This window comes from Lichtheimia ornata (genome assembly GCF_029851405.1).
Source record: "Lichtheimia ornata isolate CBS 291.66 chromosome Unknown scaffold00039, whole genome shotgun sequence".
Lineage (NCBI taxonomy): Eukaryota > Fungi > Mucoromycota > Mucoromycetes > Mucorales > Lichtheimiaceae > Lichtheimia > Lichtheimia ornata.
The window spans coordinates 172,945-191,029 of record NW_026695359.1 but is presented as its reverse complement, the minus strand read 5'-3'; the positions used below and the strand labels follow the sequence as shown (position 1 = coordinate 191,029).

General features: G+C 42.6%; 8 protein-coding genes across 8 annotated transcripts; 3 read left to right on the top strand and 5 right to left on the bottom strand.

Moving 5' to 3' along the window:
* Window positions 1–1,055: 1,055 nt before the first annotated feature.
* Window positions 1,056–3,190, bottom strand: O0I10_007831 (uncharacterized protein; the record flags this gene model as incomplete). The annotated part of the gene is made up of 13 exons (XM_058487843.1): window positions 1,056–1,078; window positions 1,142–1,250; window positions 1,322–1,355; window positions 1,417–1,669; window positions 1,735–1,816; window positions 1,875–1,927; window positions 1,997–2,074; window positions 2,133–2,376; window positions 2,437–2,523; window positions 2,605–2,771; window positions 2,827–2,853; window positions 2,915–3,081; window positions 3,132–3,190. The coding sequence occupies 13 exons, from the start codon at window positions 3,188–3,190 to the stop codon at window positions 1,056–1,058; spliced, it is 1,383 nt and encodes a 460-aa protein (XP_058341421.1).
* A 409-nt stretch (window positions 3,191–3,599) lies between these two features.
* On the bottom strand, window positions 3,600–4,258 carry O0I10_007830 (uncharacterized protein; the record flags this gene model as incomplete). The annotated part of the gene is made up of 4 exons (XM_058487842.1): window positions 3,600–3,665; window positions 3,724–3,900; window positions 3,967–4,039; window positions 4,101–4,258. 4 exons carry the CDS (start codon window positions 4,256–4,258, stop codon window positions 3,600–3,602), a joined length of 474 nt encoding a protein of 157 aa, XP_058341420.1.
* Window positions 4,259–5,063: 805 nt separating this feature from the next.
* On the top strand, window positions 5,064–7,247 carry O0I10_007829 (uncharacterized protein; the record flags this gene model as incomplete). The annotated part of the gene is made up of 9 exons (XM_058487841.1): window positions 5,064–5,157; window positions 5,217–5,230; window positions 5,296–5,457; window positions 5,516–5,725; window positions 5,781–6,013; window positions 6,085–6,277; window positions 6,337–6,429; window positions 6,483–6,969; window positions 7,018–7,247. The coding sequence occupies 9 exons, from the start codon at window positions 5,064–5,066 to the stop codon at window positions 7,245–7,247; spliced, it is 1,716 nt and encodes a 571-aa protein (XP_058341419.1).
* Window positions 7,248–7,329: 82 nt separating this feature from the next.
* Window positions 7,330–9,951, top strand: O0I10_007828 (uncharacterized protein; the record flags this gene model as incomplete). The annotated part of the gene is made up of 7 exons (XM_058487840.1): window positions 7,330–7,879; window positions 7,936–8,422; window positions 8,473–8,627; window positions 8,700–8,847; window positions 8,910–9,001; window positions 9,058–9,274; window positions 9,330–9,951. The coding sequence occupies 7 exons, from the start codon at window positions 7,330–7,332 to the stop codon at window positions 9,949–9,951; spliced, it is 2,271 nt and encodes a 756-aa protein (XP_058341418.1).
* Window positions 9,952–10,031: 80 nt separating this feature from the next.
* Window positions 10,032–11,023, bottom strand: O0I10_007827 (uncharacterized protein; the record flags this gene model as incomplete). The annotated part of the gene is made up of 5 exons (XM_058487839.1): window positions 10,032–10,251; window positions 10,310–10,383; window positions 10,445–10,522; window positions 10,585–10,673; window positions 10,735–11,023. The coding sequence occupies 5 exons, from the start codon at window positions 11,021–11,023 to the stop codon at window positions 10,032–10,034; spliced, it is 750 nt and encodes a 249-aa protein (XP_058341417.1).
* A 370-nt stretch (window positions 11,024–11,393) lies between these two features.
* On the bottom strand, window positions 11,394–12,440 carry O0I10_007826 (uncharacterized protein; the record flags this gene model as incomplete). Its single annotated transcript, XM_058487838.1, has 2 exons — window positions 11,394–12,176; window positions 12,237–12,440. 2 exons carry the CDS (start codon window positions 12,438–12,440, stop codon window positions 11,394–11,396), a joined length of 987 nt encoding a protein of 328 aa, XP_058341416.1.
* A 522-nt stretch (window positions 12,441–12,962) lies between these two features.
* O0I10_007825 (uncharacterized protein) lies at window positions 12,963–14,190 on the bottom strand (the record flags this gene model as incomplete). The annotated part of the gene is made up of 7 exons (XM_058487837.1): window positions 12,963–13,033; window positions 13,095–13,210; window positions 13,267–13,481; window positions 13,546–13,641; window positions 13,701–13,923; window positions 13,981–14,047; window positions 14,100–14,190. 7 exons carry the CDS (start codon window positions 14,188–14,190, stop codon window positions 12,963–12,965), a joined length of 879 nt encoding a protein of 292 aa, XP_058341415.1.
* Window positions 14,191–15,825: 1,635 nt separating this feature from the next.
* Window positions 15,826–17,928, top strand: O0I10_007824 (uncharacterized protein; the record flags this gene model as incomplete). Its single annotated transcript, XM_058487836.1, has 9 exons — window positions 15,826–15,978; window positions 16,059–16,274; window positions 16,338–16,460; window positions 16,528–16,570; window positions 16,624–16,828; window positions 16,894–17,011; window positions 17,075–17,480; window positions 17,543–17,714; window positions 17,778–17,928. The coding sequence occupies 9 exons, from the start codon at window positions 15,826–15,828 to the stop codon at window positions 17,926–17,928; spliced, it is 1,587 nt and encodes a 528-aa protein (XP_058341414.1).
* Window positions 17,929–18,085: the final 157 nt, after the last annotated feature.

Here is an 18,085-nt window from a genome sequence, read left to right as displayed (position 1 = left end):
TCACCTACTGAACCATATGTTTCTCACTCAAAGTGTTACCAGCGAGTGTTTTAACGGTCTGTATTGGCCAATGCCAAGATTGAGGTTCATTTTGTTGTCGGTGCAAAAAGTGTATGTGTTGATCTCCCGTTTGACACTTTTACATCCACATTCCTATCACGCAATAATATCCCCACAACTGTTGTATCCCTGGCAACATCGGAAAATAGATGCTTCATGCAACATGATAGGAATGCAGGCATTCCACATTTACAATAATACTGATTCAATAATACAAACATCATCGTACGAATACAACCACATAGTAGACAAAAGTATATAAAGGGCTGGCCCCGTATTAAAACACTGACATCAATCTCACAGTACTTGATTCTTATCACTTTTAATCACACCTTTTATTTCTAATCCTTGCGAACACCTCAACAACACCATATGAATAAACGACTTCTCTACGTGAAGATATTTTACTATTATCATCATTATTGCATTGCTATTGGTGCCACGAACATGCCTATCACGCTATCAGAAAAACGCTCGACATAAATGTCGTATATTGTTTTGCATACTTCATTCGCCAAGGGTTATAAACGTCTCTTGGCTATTGTCAGCTTCATAATGGTCAAATCATGATGCACTGCATCAAAAGCCAAAGGTTTATTCTCGGCTCAGTATGGAGGAAACCACAACCCAACTGAATTTATCATCCGGCAATAGGGTAGGATTAAGCGTAAGGCTGATCGATTGTGCTTATCACGACTTGTTGGCCAGCTATTTATACTTAATCAGAGAAACAGATGATAAGAGTCAGTGGATGACAAGCAATGTATGTACAATGGCAAGGTTTATATAATCCTACTTTTGCTTCTAGGTTTGACAACAAATAAGAGAGAAGGTGGAAGTTTTCGTGCACCTTACGATTCTATGCATATCAATGGCCTATCGTTTATGCCTTGCAAACTATGATACGCAGGATTCTTTTTCGTCCCGTCCTTCAATGATACATCATTTATTTGATTGATATTGAATAGCCAAAAGAGAGCGGAAACGCATCACAATTAACTAGAGAATTTCGCAACCACTGAAAAAAGTTTCGTGAGCCAACTTAATATATATACGTTCTTGTCAACTCAACACCTCTTACCTCGTTCGATAGCATCTAGACCCTTTTCGAGCTCACTCATAGGAGGGCCGAAGCTGAGACGTACAAAGTGATGGCATGGTGACTCAAATAATTCACGTCGGTTTGCAGGCTAATGAAAAGAAACGTCGTTAACAACCGGTCTTATGACATTTGTCTACACTTCCTCGCGATGATACTTACATTTACATCAAAGAATATTCCAGGCACAACGATACTATAAAAGACGCATGTGAGCTACAGCCATCCGTAATCGCAATGGATATCTAGTTTCTTACACTTTCTCTTTGAGACATTCCTCGAAAAAGTTAAGCCCAATGTCGATAGGTGATGGGAGGGCACTTAAATCAAGCCAGACATAGAACGTTGCAACAGGTGGCACTTTGACCTTGAGACCAATTTCGGCGAGACGTGCAAGAACAAAGTCGCGCTTGGATCTAAAATGGGCTTGCAAGTACTTGGCTTCATTTTTGTACGTCGATGGATCAAGCAGAGGAATAGCTGCCAATTGAAGTGGATGATTGGCACCTCCTGTTATCGAGCATTCGTTGATCTGTAAGTCGTAAGATGCTAAGATAAAAGCTCTCATGACTCACCTTCCAGGAATGATCCACAACTTTGCATCGAGGAGATGACATCTTTAGGCCCAACAATCCAGCATACGCGCCAACCAGGAAGCTAAACCAGCGTATTGTTCAATCAGATGTCCATAAGATGTCAACCATTCTTTACGTACTCGGAAGTTCTTGGTTAAGCCATCAATGATAATCACTGGATCCTCATCCACATCTACCGGAAACCCACAAAGGTATTATTCAACTGGACGTAAATTGCTGATTCTCCAGCCAGCAATATTACCTTCGACGAACTCAGCAATGCTGACGGTTCTTCCATTCTCACTTTCGTCATGCGAGTAAATATAAGCCGAGTAGAACTCTAATTCGCGTGATACTATTAATATGTATGTAATAAGGCGTGTGAAAGGGTTCATTACCATCCATGACCAAGGTAGCATGTCGTTCTCGTGATATAGTAACCAGATCCCTCAATTCCTCGTTCTCGATCAACTGACCAGTTGGGTTACGGGGATTAGAGGCTACAATAAGGCCCAGACCGCGGTTCGATATCTCTTTTCGAATCGTGGATGGATCAATATGATATCGATTCTCTTCGTCCAGGGTAGTGGGAATAGGTACAAACTTCTTGAAAACTGAGAGCATCTGCTCATAGGCTGTATACTGGTATCATCCATCATCTTAGCCTATGCTAGTTACAAAAGGCATACCATATACACTTACTTCTGGAAGGAAATAGCCAACGTTAATATCACCGATAGCAGCTGCAACTCTTGTCAAGCCAGCACGTCCACCAGGGACGATACACACCTGAAAACAGTGATGGGTTAAGTACGCGTATGGAACTTTGCTATCCATCTTGGTACTTTACTCTACGGTGCATACACTTACATTTTCATATGTATATTTGGATGACTTATCTTGGCGGTATATTTCATTGTAAAGGTTGGCAACAGCAGCTCGCAGTTGTTTAATACCAGCAGTTGGGGCATACTCGTAAGATTCCACAGGTATCTCGATATTGCTTGGCTTTTCGGCACAACCATCAATATGACCAACTAAGCATTCTCGGTTAAACTCGGTCTTTTGATGAGTTGTAATCGTTGACCATACCTTCTGGTGCACCCTGTCCAAAATTGGCTATGAGGAACATGGTTAGACACAACAAAGACAGCTGCAAGTAGTATACATGGCGCCTTACCCCAGGACGAGTCGCCATATGTAAAACCATGTTGCATGGCACGATCCATCACATAAATCACACCAGTGGATCCAGGGTGCTCAATACCGTATACCTTGTTGCGTTCAGCCTTGTTGGCATTGCCTGGATAGCTGCGTAGCGTTTGATGGGCTTTGGACTCGGCCTCACTTTTTCCTCTTTAGCGAACATGGCTCTAGGGATAACACCAGGTCCATACCTCCGAATTTGTTGGACGACTCTTTGAGCAATATCATAAAAATGCAACTTGTTTGCCATAGCGGTAAAAGAAGTGTTAAAATACAAAAGTTGGGGTTCGGGAAGAGTGCTCTTTTATGGCCTTTTTAACCTAATCCAGCGTATTAGAAGGGGAAAGTATAATCCGAGCCAAGACTTGCCAACGTCTCATCTGATGTGTATGTCAATTTAGTGCATTGCAATTATTGTGATACCATGAGCGCGTAAACCTGCTGTTGGGTAATTGATGCAGGGATTCCATGACCGCTTGTCACCCAGACCCCATTAAAGATCCACACTCAAATGTCCGAATTCTCAGGAGGTAAGTATATGCATTTAAGAGTGAAGCAAACCAACCACAATAGATCAAGCCCACAAGCGAAAATAAACCGATACAGGTGAAAAAAAATGTTGTTTATGTGATACTTTGTTAGTGACATGTGTATAAACATCAAAGGACAGTACGCTTGTCAGACATCACACGCACAATGCAACCTGTGCCGGCTATCTTGGTCAACTACAATAATCCTCGGTTAATCACTAACATAGTTATTTATGGATTCTACTCAGCCAACCTTTTCATGCCATGTTAAGAGAACTCCTGAGTTGTACACCTCGGGTTTCGCCAAACCAGCATACAAGTACTTCATTAAAAGGTCCTTCTGATCAAAGTTCAAGGTGGATATAGTGGATTCAATGTCGGTTGCTCGGATTAAGCTTAGTGTATCAACCACTGTTTGTGTGATGATTGCCTATGAACGACTAGCGCGTTAAACACATGCTGGAGCCTTAAAAGTTATACTGTCGCTGGAACTTACTTTTGCTTGAGTGAGATGACGGCCATAAGGTGGGTCTTCTAATGCACGCAACAGAGCATTGCCGTATTCACCACTAGTCATAGGTATTAGTTTCTTCATCTATCTGAATTCGGTACGAAAGACCACCTACTTACCGCGTCAACAAATTGCGTACATCCGTGTTCTGCGTTTGTGCCAATGCTTCAGCCTGGTCAGCCGGCATTTGCGATTCGAAGCTGGCTAATATTTCGTCTTCAGTGTATGCGTCTTCATCATACTGGTCAATATCGATGGTGCGCCAATTGTAGTTCATGTTGGTGTCTCGAGAAGAGATAGATACAGCGTGGCGGCCTTTATATCATAGTCTGCTCCGGCCAACGAAATTGCGATCAAGGCTGAAAGCTAGTGGATCCGATTACTCAACTTCTGATAGTGTGTCATGCGTAGACTACGAGTACTATCTTGTATAATGTCTTGTTTTAAGCGTGTAGGTTAGTAATAAAAAGCGCATCATTTTCATCCGAGATGCACCGCTTTCATCTAGTATAATGAAACAAAGAATGTATTTTCTTTGTCCATATCCTCCATATCGGTGATAAGGCCATAATTTTTAACGTGTGTGCAATAAGAGGACAATGAGCCGATGTGTGAATGAGCTTCATAAAGATGTATGAATAGATATATATTGACCATCTCATGTAGCATTAACGCCGCTTCCCCCTTTCTATTATGATGCCAAGATTTCATGCAGTGACATGAGAACACATGTAGAGTATCCCAAAGAAAGAATAAAAAGCAAGGTCAAGGGAATCGCCGGCAATGTTGCAGTGGCATAACGGAGTTGGATAAGCAGCTTTCGTATTATCAGGCATGTGCAGTGAGACTCGAATAGTAGCATGATGAAGCAAATTTGTATTGGATTCTTCAGAACAAGGCCTGGTGATACAAGGATTGGAACGTTCCTATGTAGGTCTACCTTAGCATAATGTCTAGAGCAAAATACAGTGTTGGAACTAATTCTATTGGTTGAAGGAGGTTGTGAGCAGACAAACGATCAGCAAGAAATCCCGCGTTGTTATGCACCTTTGCTGGCTGCTTTGTTTACTATCCAAGATTGAATGGCTCCCGACTTGAGATACAGACCAGCAAGCGAACTTAACACTGAAGAGCCTTTGGCTGTAACATTTCCAGTCATCATTGCCATTGACTTTGGTAAGAGATGAACGTGGATCGAGGAATGCGTAGCTGCTGATACTGATGTCACAGAACAGGGACTACGTTTTCGGCAAGTCGACTATGTTTTATTATCTCATATGATGAGTTGCTTATGGATTGGGTATTGTTAAGTAGGGTTGCTGTTACAAGTACGCACATGATGAGGAAGTGTATGATATCGTAAAATGGCCAAAACACTCTGGATTTTATGCCAAGGTGCCAAGCTTGCTGTATTATCGCGGACGCTCGAATCGACTTGTTGATTGGGGTGAAGGCGCTCGTCGACTTTCCTTGCAGGTTTGATACATTTGGTCAATATCAACATAGCAAGGAGACTGATGGATGATGTATGTAGCCTAGAGTGGATGGGAGCCTAGTTCGGCGCTTTAAGCTTTGTTTAGCGAGCGACTATGGTACCGAAAAAGCGTCAGATACCTCGTTCTTATTGCCTGATCAATCGCCCGTGGATGCGATTGCGGATTATCTTCAAGTATTTCATGACTATGTATGCGAGGAAATGGAAAAGACAGGAGCAAATCGCTATGGTCGTGAACAATATCGTTATGTAAGGATTATGCACATTACTCGGACCAATTAAGATTTACTAACAAAGCTGTTAGTGCCTCACTGTTCCCGCAATATGGGATGATCAAGCGAAAGCTCTCATGCGTGAGGCTATGGTACAGGCAAATATAATACAAGAGAGCGATCCTCCCGAACGACTGGTGATGGTAACTGAGCCCGAGGCAGCGGCCATTTATTGTGAAAAGCAATCTCGCGATTGGAACGTGCAGGATCAAGAAAATTTCATGATAGTTGATGCAGGTGGTGGCACAGTGGATCTTATTATATAGTAAGTAGCTGTCAAAATTGCAAAACATGCTCGTTGCTTACGTCCCCCTCTTTTCATGGGTACTATTATAGTCACATGCATTGGCCACAAGGAGAAGAGAAGTCGCTCGAGGAAATCACAAGTGCATCAGGAGGATCCTGTGGAAGCTCTTTTATTGACAGCAATATGCGTGCCTTGTTAATGGAGAAATTGAAGCTACCAGCAGATGTTGCATCATCCTGTGCAGTAGAAACTATGATGGATACGTTCACTGAAAAGATCAAGGTAACGTCAAATATGCAATGGAATCTTTCGCATGTAAATAAATGTCAAATCATGTATAGCCATATTTTAGTGGCAATGAAGACCAATTCCTCCCTGTACCGATTAGCTTATTATCGCATTGTCAAGGGGCCCCGAGCTCGTTAATTGAAGAGGTCAGTAGCATTGAAACGCAAAATTTGCAGTCATTAACCATCTATTGAACCAGAATGGATGCATCCGTTTGCAAGCTGAGGAGCTCAACGACAAGGTATACAATCCGGTGTTTAATCAAGTTATCGATTTGATTGAAGATCAACTCGAGCTGGCAGGCACAGACGTGAATGCAATGTTTCTTGTTGGTGGTTTTGGCTGCTCAGACTATCTGTATAAGATTGTGGAAGAGCGTTTTCATTCGCGAATTCCTATTATTGCAATGGCGCCTCGTGGTGATATCGCTGTAGCTCGAGGGGCAGTATACTATATCACCAAGCCCAAGTTGGTGTCAAGCAAGATACTCCGCTATACGTATGGACTACGCACGCGGATGGTTTTCGAAGAGGGATTGGATTTGGAAGATACCGCAGTAGTAACGAGTGATGGGGTCAAACGATGTTCAACACGTTTCGATGTGATTGCGAGCAAAGGCCAGCAAGTACAAGCCAACACTAAGATTAGCAGAAGATTTTGGGCAGTGTATCCGCATAATACTGATGGTAGGTTTATTAATCAGGTTTTGACATGTATTAAGCAAACTTTTATAGCTGATCTTTACGTCTACGATGGTGGCAATTCAATACCACGCTATACCACTGATCCAGGTGTGCGAAAGCTTGCCAAATTTCCCATCAAGATGCCTCATTTAGAAGGATTCACCAAGGGCGATCGTGTTGACATAAGAATAGACTATATTTTTGGTTTAACCGAACTTAAAGCGCATGTTTTTATTGCGGATAGGCAATTCGAGTTCATTTGTTCATTGTATAAACCTTAGCCTAGACCAATGGCGTCCATAATTCAGGTTTCTTTGTTCAAATACAAAATTCATCTACATACGACACACGTGCTGGTAGTGAATGCTTTCACATAATACATCCCAAAGTAACGAGAGCTCGTTCTCAGAAACGTGCACACCTTCACAACCACAACCTATGAAAAGGCCACTTTTGAATTTCGAACGCTTTGACGAGCTGACCGATTTCGAAGCGAGCGATTCTGACAATGTTGACATGTTGAGACCGCATGAGTTACATGAAAGCGAGGCATTGGAGGATAAGGTGGAGGTTCAGAAAGTGATTGCCAAGGATGAGGACGATTCGGTGTCAAGCTTTGTTGAGGAATGGACCAACGACCAAGACGAGTTACTATATCAACAGAGCAACAATGTTCACAAAGAACCCACACACATGATCGAAGACAATGCTCTCGAAGACAATGACGCAATTGATGAATTATCGCATATAAGCAGCAGCATTGAGGAATCAGGAATCTCCGGTCGCTTCGAGATGGTTCAAGAAAATGAAGAGGAAGTTATCCAGAGATCTACAGCAGACGACACAGCGAGATGGAATCCTTCAAATACCGGTGGTGGACCCTCTATACCAACATTGCATACCCGTAACCAAGGTATTGAAAAATCTCTAGAAAAGAAAATGACTATATACTCACAAGAGTGAAAACAGAAGGGAGGAACCTTAGCATTGCAAGTACATTTGATATTTGGTTACAGCAGAGGCAGATGAAAGATGCCAAATGGCGCGAGCTGTCTCGTGACACTGAAAGAGAATTTCCCCAGCCTTGGATCCCTGAAGAGAAGCAGCGTCCGCAGGAACCATCTACAGAGGTGGATCAAGATGACAATACCGATGGAGCATCTTTGGGTGGAAACAGCGACGCTGTACAAAGCTTATTGCGACATTTCGAGGAACATGATTTGGAAATCCATCAAGAAGCTGATGAGGAGATAATGCTGAACAAGCTGCGCTCGAGATTCAAGTTTCAACCTGAGGTCGATTTCGAACACGGGATCAAATGTATCGCCAAGAGGATATGCTCTATTAAGCCATTCATGCATTGGCGGACTTTGCGCGCACTCGACTTGAGTTACCAGCATTTGACCACCTTGGTTGATCTTGAAGATATAGTTCCAAACCTAGAGGCTATCGATGTGTAAGAGAATACTGCATACTACAAGTACAAGATACTGATCTATAACTTAGGTCCAATAACGCATTACTAGATATGCCGAGACTGCCAAAATCACTCCAAACGCTCAAGGCGAAAACGAATCGACTTGTAACTATTCGCGGATTTCAGCACTTGTCCAATCTACAATATTTAGACATATGCAATAATGCCGTCAATAGCTTTGAAGGTATGTTAAATGGGAAATTTATTGAGACGTGGTTCAACATACTAACGTTGTTAACGCGGGTTATGCCTTCAGGAGTTAGCCACCTACATCACTTGCGCACGATCCATGCTGAAAGCAACAAGATATCTTCATGTGGCCCTTTGAAGAACATGCGCGGGCTTATTCATTTGAACTTAAGAGCAAATTCCATCAAGCAACTGGTATTTCAAGCAACAAGAATGTAAGCGCTATTAATTCACTTCCTTGCACGATGGTTAGGTACTGATCAATGGTATTCTTTAGGGAAAATTTGGAAACGTTGGATGTATCTTTTAACCGAATCGAGAGCCTGGATTCGATTGAGGGCTTAGTCAACTTGCGTGTGCTGATGCTCGGTAACTACCATGTGAATCCAGCTGATCTAAAGAAAACTTATCGTCGTAATACGTAGATCACAATGATATCAAGTGGATTCATCTTGAAAGTCCAATGGTGAAACTCAAGGTGCTACGTATATGCTATAATCGCCTTCGAGCATTTGATGGAAGTAATTTTCCTGATTTGCGTACGCTGTACATGGATGACAACCAAATTGTGCGGATCATTGGTCTATCGTGCATTCCAAGATTAGCTAACTTTTCTATGCGGGACCAGGGCGGTCAACGAGTGTAAGTATCTTGTGTCCCTTTACGCTAAGGAATTCTAATTATACGATCACACCAGGGAGATCAACATGAAATACTTGCGTGCCGCACGAAAGCTCTACATGTCCGGCAATGCTTTGAAACACATCTCTGACATTGTTGACTTTTTCACTCTCGAGTATCTTGAATTATGTGCAGTGCAACTTGAAGAGTTACCAGAGGACTTCAGCCGTCGTGTTCCAAATCTTGGTGCATTATATTTGAGCCACAACTACCTGAAGGAGATACATGCTCTACGAAAACTACGACATCTTCGTAAACTTGTTTTGATCGACAATCGTATCAACAGCCTCTCAAGTACGCTCGAAACGATAAAATCATTGGGACGTCTTCAGCATTTGGACTTGCGTCAAAACCCCGTTACAGCCAAATTATATCCTCCAGTCAAAACACGAAATGTCAACAGCATTGCAAGCTATCTTGTAAATGAGCATGACCAGACTTGGACTTCTCGCGATATCTCATTCATGCAGGCTCTACCACAACATTGGAATGAGCGACGACAAAGCTATCGTGCTTTGTGTATCAAGTGCCGACCAAGATTAGTTATGCTAGATGGAGTTCAAGTGACTGATGAAGAAACCAAAACCGTGGATGAGATCTGCGCTGCATTAAGCAGCAGATATAAGGAAGGGCAATAAATTGTAGAAGACATTGAGATCATTTGTATTTGCTTTGCTACTTTATTGACCAAACCATGTAATTCCATTACGCTAATCAATCATTGAATATCATCGATCATAGAGAGCATGTTTTGACGGTGTCGATTCATGTCTATCTGGGTATTCTCATGCTCCTGCATTGTTGTATCTTCGTTATAATTTGATGCGTCAATTGCTTCTGATGGTTGTGGATGGTTTTGGGATTCATCAGTTGTGAGCAACTGCTTCGTCGTATCTTCCCCGTATGCTTGTAAATCGCGTAGCATCTTCTGGCTTTTGCTATACAAGAGTTGGATAAGTTTCTGACAAAGTTTCAATAGATCTCTACATTACTTACTCTCTCAATGCAGCTGCCATTTCCTTCTTTTTCGTAATCTGATTCTCCATCAATAGCCGTAAAGTCTCCCTTGCCTATTGTTCCCCCATACAGGTAAATCAATACTCAAGTTTGAATGCCATGATTTGAACTCACTTGATGTGGCCTGTATTCATTAAGGATATGATGCATATTGATGAAGATAGTGCTGATATTTTCTATCCTTTGCCCATACTAGAATAACAGCACGTAATGTCAATGAGATTGATTTGCTAGATACAATACACGGCATTTACCTCTTGAGGGTTTTCAACGAGCGTTTGTAAAAGCTGTAGATATTGGGCCATCAGATTCCGATTAAGTTTCTTGAGTTCTCGGATAGGATCTTTGTAATACAACATGAATACCAACGCCCCAGAAGTCTGCTGCATAATAGTAACATTTACCGATATTTCCTTCAGGGAAAAGTTGTCGCACACCCATATCACTCAACGACTGTAGACTTTCGTGTACTTGCCATCGTTGATCAAAGATGGTATATGATTCGGAAGGTGGCGGTGGAGGCTCAAGTGCTTTGAGGGAGAAATCAGGGTACAGGGGTTGGGTAATAGGCGTATCAGGAAAAGCACCCGTTTTTTTGGCACTGTGAAGTTTGTCGAGATTGTCTGCTGTGTATCGTTTGTAAAGGAATGGTGGATCGGGCCAAGCACTGGCATTGGATTGTGCTTCGTTCATTGTCGCGTGCTGCTGTCTTTTGAAGGGGGCGGAGGAGAGAGAAAGAGCAACATCATGATTTTGTGGTTTGCTTGGGTTGTCTCGGCCAATCAGGCTTTGGGACCTAAAAGTGTAGCATTGCATCCTTCCACATCAATGAGAACTTATGATGCTGCATATGGGTGCTAGGTTACCATCGACAAAAAGAGCCATCGCATAGAAAGAATGCTTGATGTGCCTATCGCAGTAATCACATGCACAATTCCACAAGATGATACTAGGATTGCCTCATTCACACTATTGCTAAAATGACAACAAGATGTAATTTTAATATGGCCACATGGCCAGCATTCGATTATAAGAGTACAGGATGGCGTTGTTATAAGTATTCCTAGGCCAGCTGAAATGGACAATATATACCAGGAGCTGAGAAACGTTTGTTGAGCTGGTCATCATTCTGATCATCCGTAGATGAAAGTAAACGCATGGCCGCATCGCGTAAAGTTCGTCTGTGAATCATTCGTGGATACCGGAATGCAAGCAAATCGTCATGTTGTGCTGGTTGTTGTCCTTCCTCACGCACTGAACGTAGTTGGGGTGCAAAATGGAGACTCAACCTAGCACGTTTGGTATGAGTCCCACGTGATGTGGAGGATATTGAGATGCCAGAGTCACGCTGTGCAGATCTAAAATTCCCATTGGTAAAATTGTGAATGTCTTCGTGTAGCATTGTCATTGTTTGCTCATGATACTGCTGATAAGCGCTACTTGTTGCTGGGCTGTTTGGCAATTCATGGCTCTCCAATAGCGAGGAGTTGACGGGTGGAGGTGAAAGTGGTGTGGATGGCATGTTGGCGCTACGTCTTCTGAATAAAAGCTGCAGCCAAACCGGTCGTTTGCTGTTCTTTACATGAGGAGATCCTCTATCACTGCGACCGCCAGTGAGACTACTTGAGCGGGTTAACGATGCACGGGTTGATTGGTGTTGTGTATGATCATCCACGACGCGTTCCGAAACAACTTCTTCATTCACAGAGAGCGTGTCTAGCGGCACAAGTGAAGAAATCTCCATTTGTGTACGACGCCGTAGCTCGGCTTCTATATGAAGCATACGAGTTTGGTTTGTAACAAATGCTTCAACGTAGCTACAGCGTGCATCTTCACTTGATGGATGCTAAGCCGTACGAATTTAGCACATGATACAATAATGTCGAGCATCAAAACATTGACTTACAGAATTCGTGTGATATAGCAAATTATCTTCTGTCAGTGGACTGACAAATGGCTCCATGTCCGTGACTAATTGTAAGTCTTGTGGCACTCCATTTGTACCAACATCCAGGTCCAACTCATCCGGTGGGATCACCCTTGTATCTCTCGCCATTGTATCTGGAGATGTGGCGGCAAAACGGTCATTACCATTGCCATGTTTATCCATGATACTTGAAATGCCAGCTGTACTACATGTAGATGTTGCTTGCTGGCATGGTGGAAATGAGTGTCGGTGTAGCAGTTCTCTGTGCATTAGAGTGTATGTAAAAAGTGGATGGGGGTTTTGGGAAAAGAAGAAGGAAAAGGTATCATTATGTCCAGATCAAATCAAACGACCGGCTCAAATGATGGAAACGGAGGTCATGTGATAGCTGTTCTTGAGCTCCTTTTCCCTCCAGCCATTTTCTGCTTGTTTAAAGATCCATTTGCAATAGGTTTTCGTCAACATACTAGCCCAACAATGCTAAGCACAACATTGTACCGCTCGTATGTTGGTTTTCGAGAGGTATCCCAAAATACGTAAAATCCCAACCCCCCTAGTCTACTTGATAACACATCCATGCTATATCTGCACACAATCGATCTTTACATATGCATCGGGCCGTGTATATATATATATCAAACACAATTAAACGAAGGATATCTATGCTAAGTTTTGCGAAAAAAAGGCTAATCATGTACACTACATTTATCGAGTTGCTTCCAGTTTTTCAAAATGTTTCTTAGCGGCGGCAATATTAAGTAATGTAGCAGCCGATTCTACAATGAAATGCATGAGCACAAAGCCGCTGTGAGCCCGTTTTCAAGTATGCACACTTACGTATACTGGGATCAGACATGATAACCATCGCATAGGTGTTGTTGGTCAAAACATCGATAAAGGCCGTGAACGTGCTCCCACGAATTTCCATACTTTTGAACCGCGTTTGTGATCGACTAATACCTTTTGTTACCAACGACGTCGAGATCCAAGATATAAACAATGGTATTACCTGCATCCGAGATTGAACTGCTTGATGATATTGCTAATCTTTTCGAAGCGATGCAAGTCTTGGTGTTGAATAGTGGCAGCGTTGGCAATGACCAGGAATGTTGTCCTTTCAAATAGCACAACTTCATCGGCATCACATGTACGACAGAAATGATCAAGATGCGATTCAAGGATACGGATGTTGGGTATCAAACAATGTACAATCTGTGACCAAGCCTAGTAGAGGTGTCGGAAAGGATGAGTATCCTCACTTGTGAAGTCAACTATAGGTTTGCATTACCGCATATAATGTTTCATCCCAAATCGATGTTTTGAATCCTTGGATTTGGAGTGGTCTCGATCGCTGTCTTAATTCAGTAATACGCTCATTGAACATCTACATGATTTTCGAATATCAAAACATGATCATCACTTATCCCATAGTAGTTAAATTACCTCGTCTCGTTGTTGTTCAGGAAGCAAATCCATCTTGTGAATAAGGCAAAATATACGGGCATCTCGAGAATTGGCACGGATTGCATCCAAGCATGACTGGTAGTAGTGCAAATCACTTGCCCAATCTTTGCTCTCAACATCGAATACGTAAATCAACACCTCCACATTCTTGAATATTCTGTCTTTTTGTGATGCAAAGTAATTTTCCATAAAGGCTTCCTGCCTACAAAAGCGCATTAATCCCGAGAAATGAGGGAGCAGAGTCTATCGTTTACTATACCCTCCACAGTCCCAAAGGTTAAGCACAAGGTTGCCCAGAAACTTGACGTTGGAATGCTCGACGTCGACTATTTTCATGCATGAGATCTTCTGCCGTGTTATTTCACTGAGACACCTTACTTGTAGCACCAAGACGACGTGTATCGCGTGCAATGTAATTGCTGAAAATGATAGATCGCATAGACGTTTTGCCTGAGCCGCTTTTTCCCATGAGCAGTACCTATGACATGAGCAGGTGTAGAAGCAACAACTTAGAAGCTGAATTGTAAACCATAAATAAAGGCTACGCCAGAATGCATACCTTTTTCTTCATCGTTAATGTGGTTTGGAGTGGTAAACGCTGAAGACCTGCACTTACTGGCTAAGATTGCGGACGTTTTTTGATTGACCAATGAAGCTGCATGATTATAGCGGTTATCATGCCGTGTGCTCTTTCACAGATTTGTGCCAAGGTAAGAATTATCACACAGCATATCCACATATACAATCAGGATCACTGGTTTCATTGATATCCTGCTTTATTTGGATGGGGGCATACTGCCGTCGCAAATGGCACGGCAATTAACTAACACAGCACTCATACACCCAAAATGCGTGATGGGCGTAAGCAAGAACATAAGGATAGTCTTCTATTCAACAAGAAATGGCCGCTAGTCACTTTTGTCTACTGAGATTCCTGACAACTCTGATGACGGAACTATTCATTTATGTGTAATATGAATGTACATAAAAGCGATGAAGAGATTGATACACCAAGATGCAATAACTGGGAGTTAATTGAAGGAGAAGCTAAAGGTATGACAAGTCTTGAAGATAAAAGCATACACTACTTGCTGTGGTCCATACACGCGGATAACTCCTGGATGCATGACAATCACCGGTCCCACAGCTTTCACTTAGGGCCTCCACCAAGCCATAACCCATATCCATATATCCGTGAGAAGTTGTGTGTATTGATACAAAATGCTATACGTGAATAAAGCTGCTTCTATACAATGGCTATCTGCTGTACACGTAAAAAAGGCTGCAAGGCATGTTGCCGCACGTAGATTGAGACCATGGAGTAAAGACCTTGCTTATAGTAACTGCTGTACGTTTTGTTGTGGAAGAGGAGTGAGCAGGAACGTGTGTTGTAGTAGAGTGACAAGGTTGTGAATGCTGTTTGAGGCAATGGAATAAAGACTTCGCTAATGGCAACTGCTATTACGATTGGTTGTGGTAGAGGAGCGTGCAAGAGAGTGTGTAGTGTCAAGAAACGCGAGTGTTGTAGTGGGGTGCACACGCCATGGACTTGCCATTCAGTCAAAGACTCTCGTATCAAGGCGGTTGTAGGATTGACATGATGGGTTGAAGCAGGACTCGTTCACAGGCGATGGTTGGCAAACAATTGAGAATGGGAGGGTACAATGTTGGACACAGAGGGAAAGAGAGAGAGAGAGAGAGAGGGTAACAGGGTTAGGTGATTGGCATGAACATTATACCGGGGTTGGATATTCACAGGAAGAGCCCTTATTGGATATGATACCTATAAAGCATTAAAGATTGATACTACAACACTGTGTTTGCTTATTACATTTGTGGATCTCAGCACTACTCCAAAGGTGGTGATCAGCCGAAGAGACTGCAATTAATTTATTCGCGGTGTTTTGCGCCGGAGGGTTTCGGCGCCTGATGCACCGGACACAGCCGATTGGATGAAACCACCAGGGGATTGATGGAGAAGGGAGCCTTTTGATAAAGCGCTTCGGACGAGAGAGGCGGCCTATTTCCGCACGGATTAGAAAAATCACTTATATAAAAGCAACCTCTGTACGATGAAAACGAGCATACTTATATTCTTCTCAAAATGTCTTCTCTTATACCAAACAACGCATCTGACATCATCGACCAATATATCTCCCGCTTGAAAACTATGGATCGTCGCCATATGGGTATCATCGCTGGATCAGTCGCCGTCGTATCGCTATACACCTTATACCGCCGCGTAACCAAATCAAGAGTATGATGAACAACGTTCTATATTATTCCTTAAGACTTGCATAGCTAACAAATAGTGCGCTTGTTGTATGTGCTATCTAGGATGACATCCCACTTGTGCCCTACACTTGGCCTCTCATTGGTTCCACACCCTCCTTCAACCGTGATCCTGTGGCGTTCGTCGAAAAATGGAGTCAAGAGTATGGTCCTGTTTTCCGTGCTCACCTTCAAGGACGAATCCAAACCATCATTGCTGCGGAATATGTCCGTGATATTTTCATGAATGGTGATTTCGACTTTATCTTTTCAGTGAACAAGGTAAAACACCTCGTGTACAATGATGTGCCAACTTGAAACGCTCACGTGCTGTTTATTGTGTAGCGATTCGATCCACATTTGTTGGCTGATATCGATGACAACACCTTCACCATCGAAATGCTACGCAAGGTCGTGATGAAGCTCACCACACAGCTCAAGTCTTACACTCCTCGAGCTGTGGAATTCGTACGTATTGTATTACACTAACCAACGATTGTTTAAGTTGCCTAATACGAATGCTTCTTTTTGATAGCTCGATGTGGGTCGTGAAGAGTTCTTAACCAACTTCCCCGCAGGTAAGCCAATCCTCAAACGATTTTATATCATTCACGCTTAACTCTTCCTTTAGGACCTGTACATTTGCCACACCTTTATCCTTTGGTCCAGCATATGGTCGGCAAGGCTAGTGCAGCCATTTTCGCAGGAACCAAGCTTGCCAGCATCCCCGAAGTTGTTGAAAGCTTCAAAAACATTACCACCGAGGTGGGCGCTGAAATTGCTATCGATAGTGTATTCTTGGAAAGATACTGGGGTCTCAATCGTTTCCGCATGTGGTATGTTTCTATTATGATGGCAATAATCCCATCAATCATGTATTTGCTGACACTTTTGGGATTAGGCTCATGGGTAAATTCTCCAAGAGCATGAAGAGACATCATCATGTCCTTAAGAGTGCTTTACGTCCCGAGATTAAAAATCGCATCAAAGCTGCCTCTGACCCTTCATGGGAACGACCTGTAAGTGACAAGCATTACCCCACTCCTTTTCTTGAATTAACTTTGTTGACTGGGAATACATAGGACGACATGCTGCAGATCATCATTGAAACATACTATACCGAGCGCCATGGTGAAAGCGTGGATGAACTCACTGAAGATCTTGTAAAATGGCTCATCGCACTTATTTTTGCTGCTATCCATACAACAAGCGAAAATTCGACTGTGGTTCTTTATCGTATTCTTTCCAAGCCAGGTGTCGTTGAAGAACTTCTTGAAGAGCAACGAGAGGTGCTTGTACAACATGGCATTTCGCCTGATGAAAAGGACCCATCCAAGATGTTTACTGGCGCAGTAATCAAGGACCTCGTCAAATTGGATAGTGCTTGCCGAGAAGGCATGCGTATGAGAAATGATTATTTGACGCTTGGTCACACCTATCTCGGCAAGAAACCCATTACACTTAGTTGCGGAGCTGTCATCAAGCCAGGTAGGGCGCAATGGATGAATCAACTTGTCAACGACGGTGGTTAACCATTTATTTAAACTTAGGCGAGGATGTTATTATCAACACTTGGTATAACCATCGAAACAACAGCATCCAAAAGATTCAAGGAGATGATTACACAAACTACAACCCATTCCGATTTGTTGGATCGGATCGTCAAGCAGCAAGGATTGGTGATGATTTCTTGGTCTTTGGTGAAGGCAAACATGCTTGCCCGTAAGTACTATATAGACTCTGCGTAACTTGATTGGAAGTATGCTTAAACAAGATTCAACTTAGTGGCCGTTGGTTTGCATTGCAAGAGATGAAGACCATTATTTCGTTCCTTATTCGCGACTATAAGATGGCTCCTGAAGGTCCTATTACATTCCCAAAGAATCCAAAAATGACTCTGCCTATGGGACAAGTCATTCTTGAAGCAAGGCACTAAAATGGAAGCATTATAATAGCCAACAATACATCTTTATCAAATAAAATTATGTTTTTAGAAGATACTTTATGTTCATTCTTTAGAGCTATTATACATTCATCTCCCACAAACGCTATATTTTGATGATGGATGCAGTTGCAGGTCATACAGATCATGT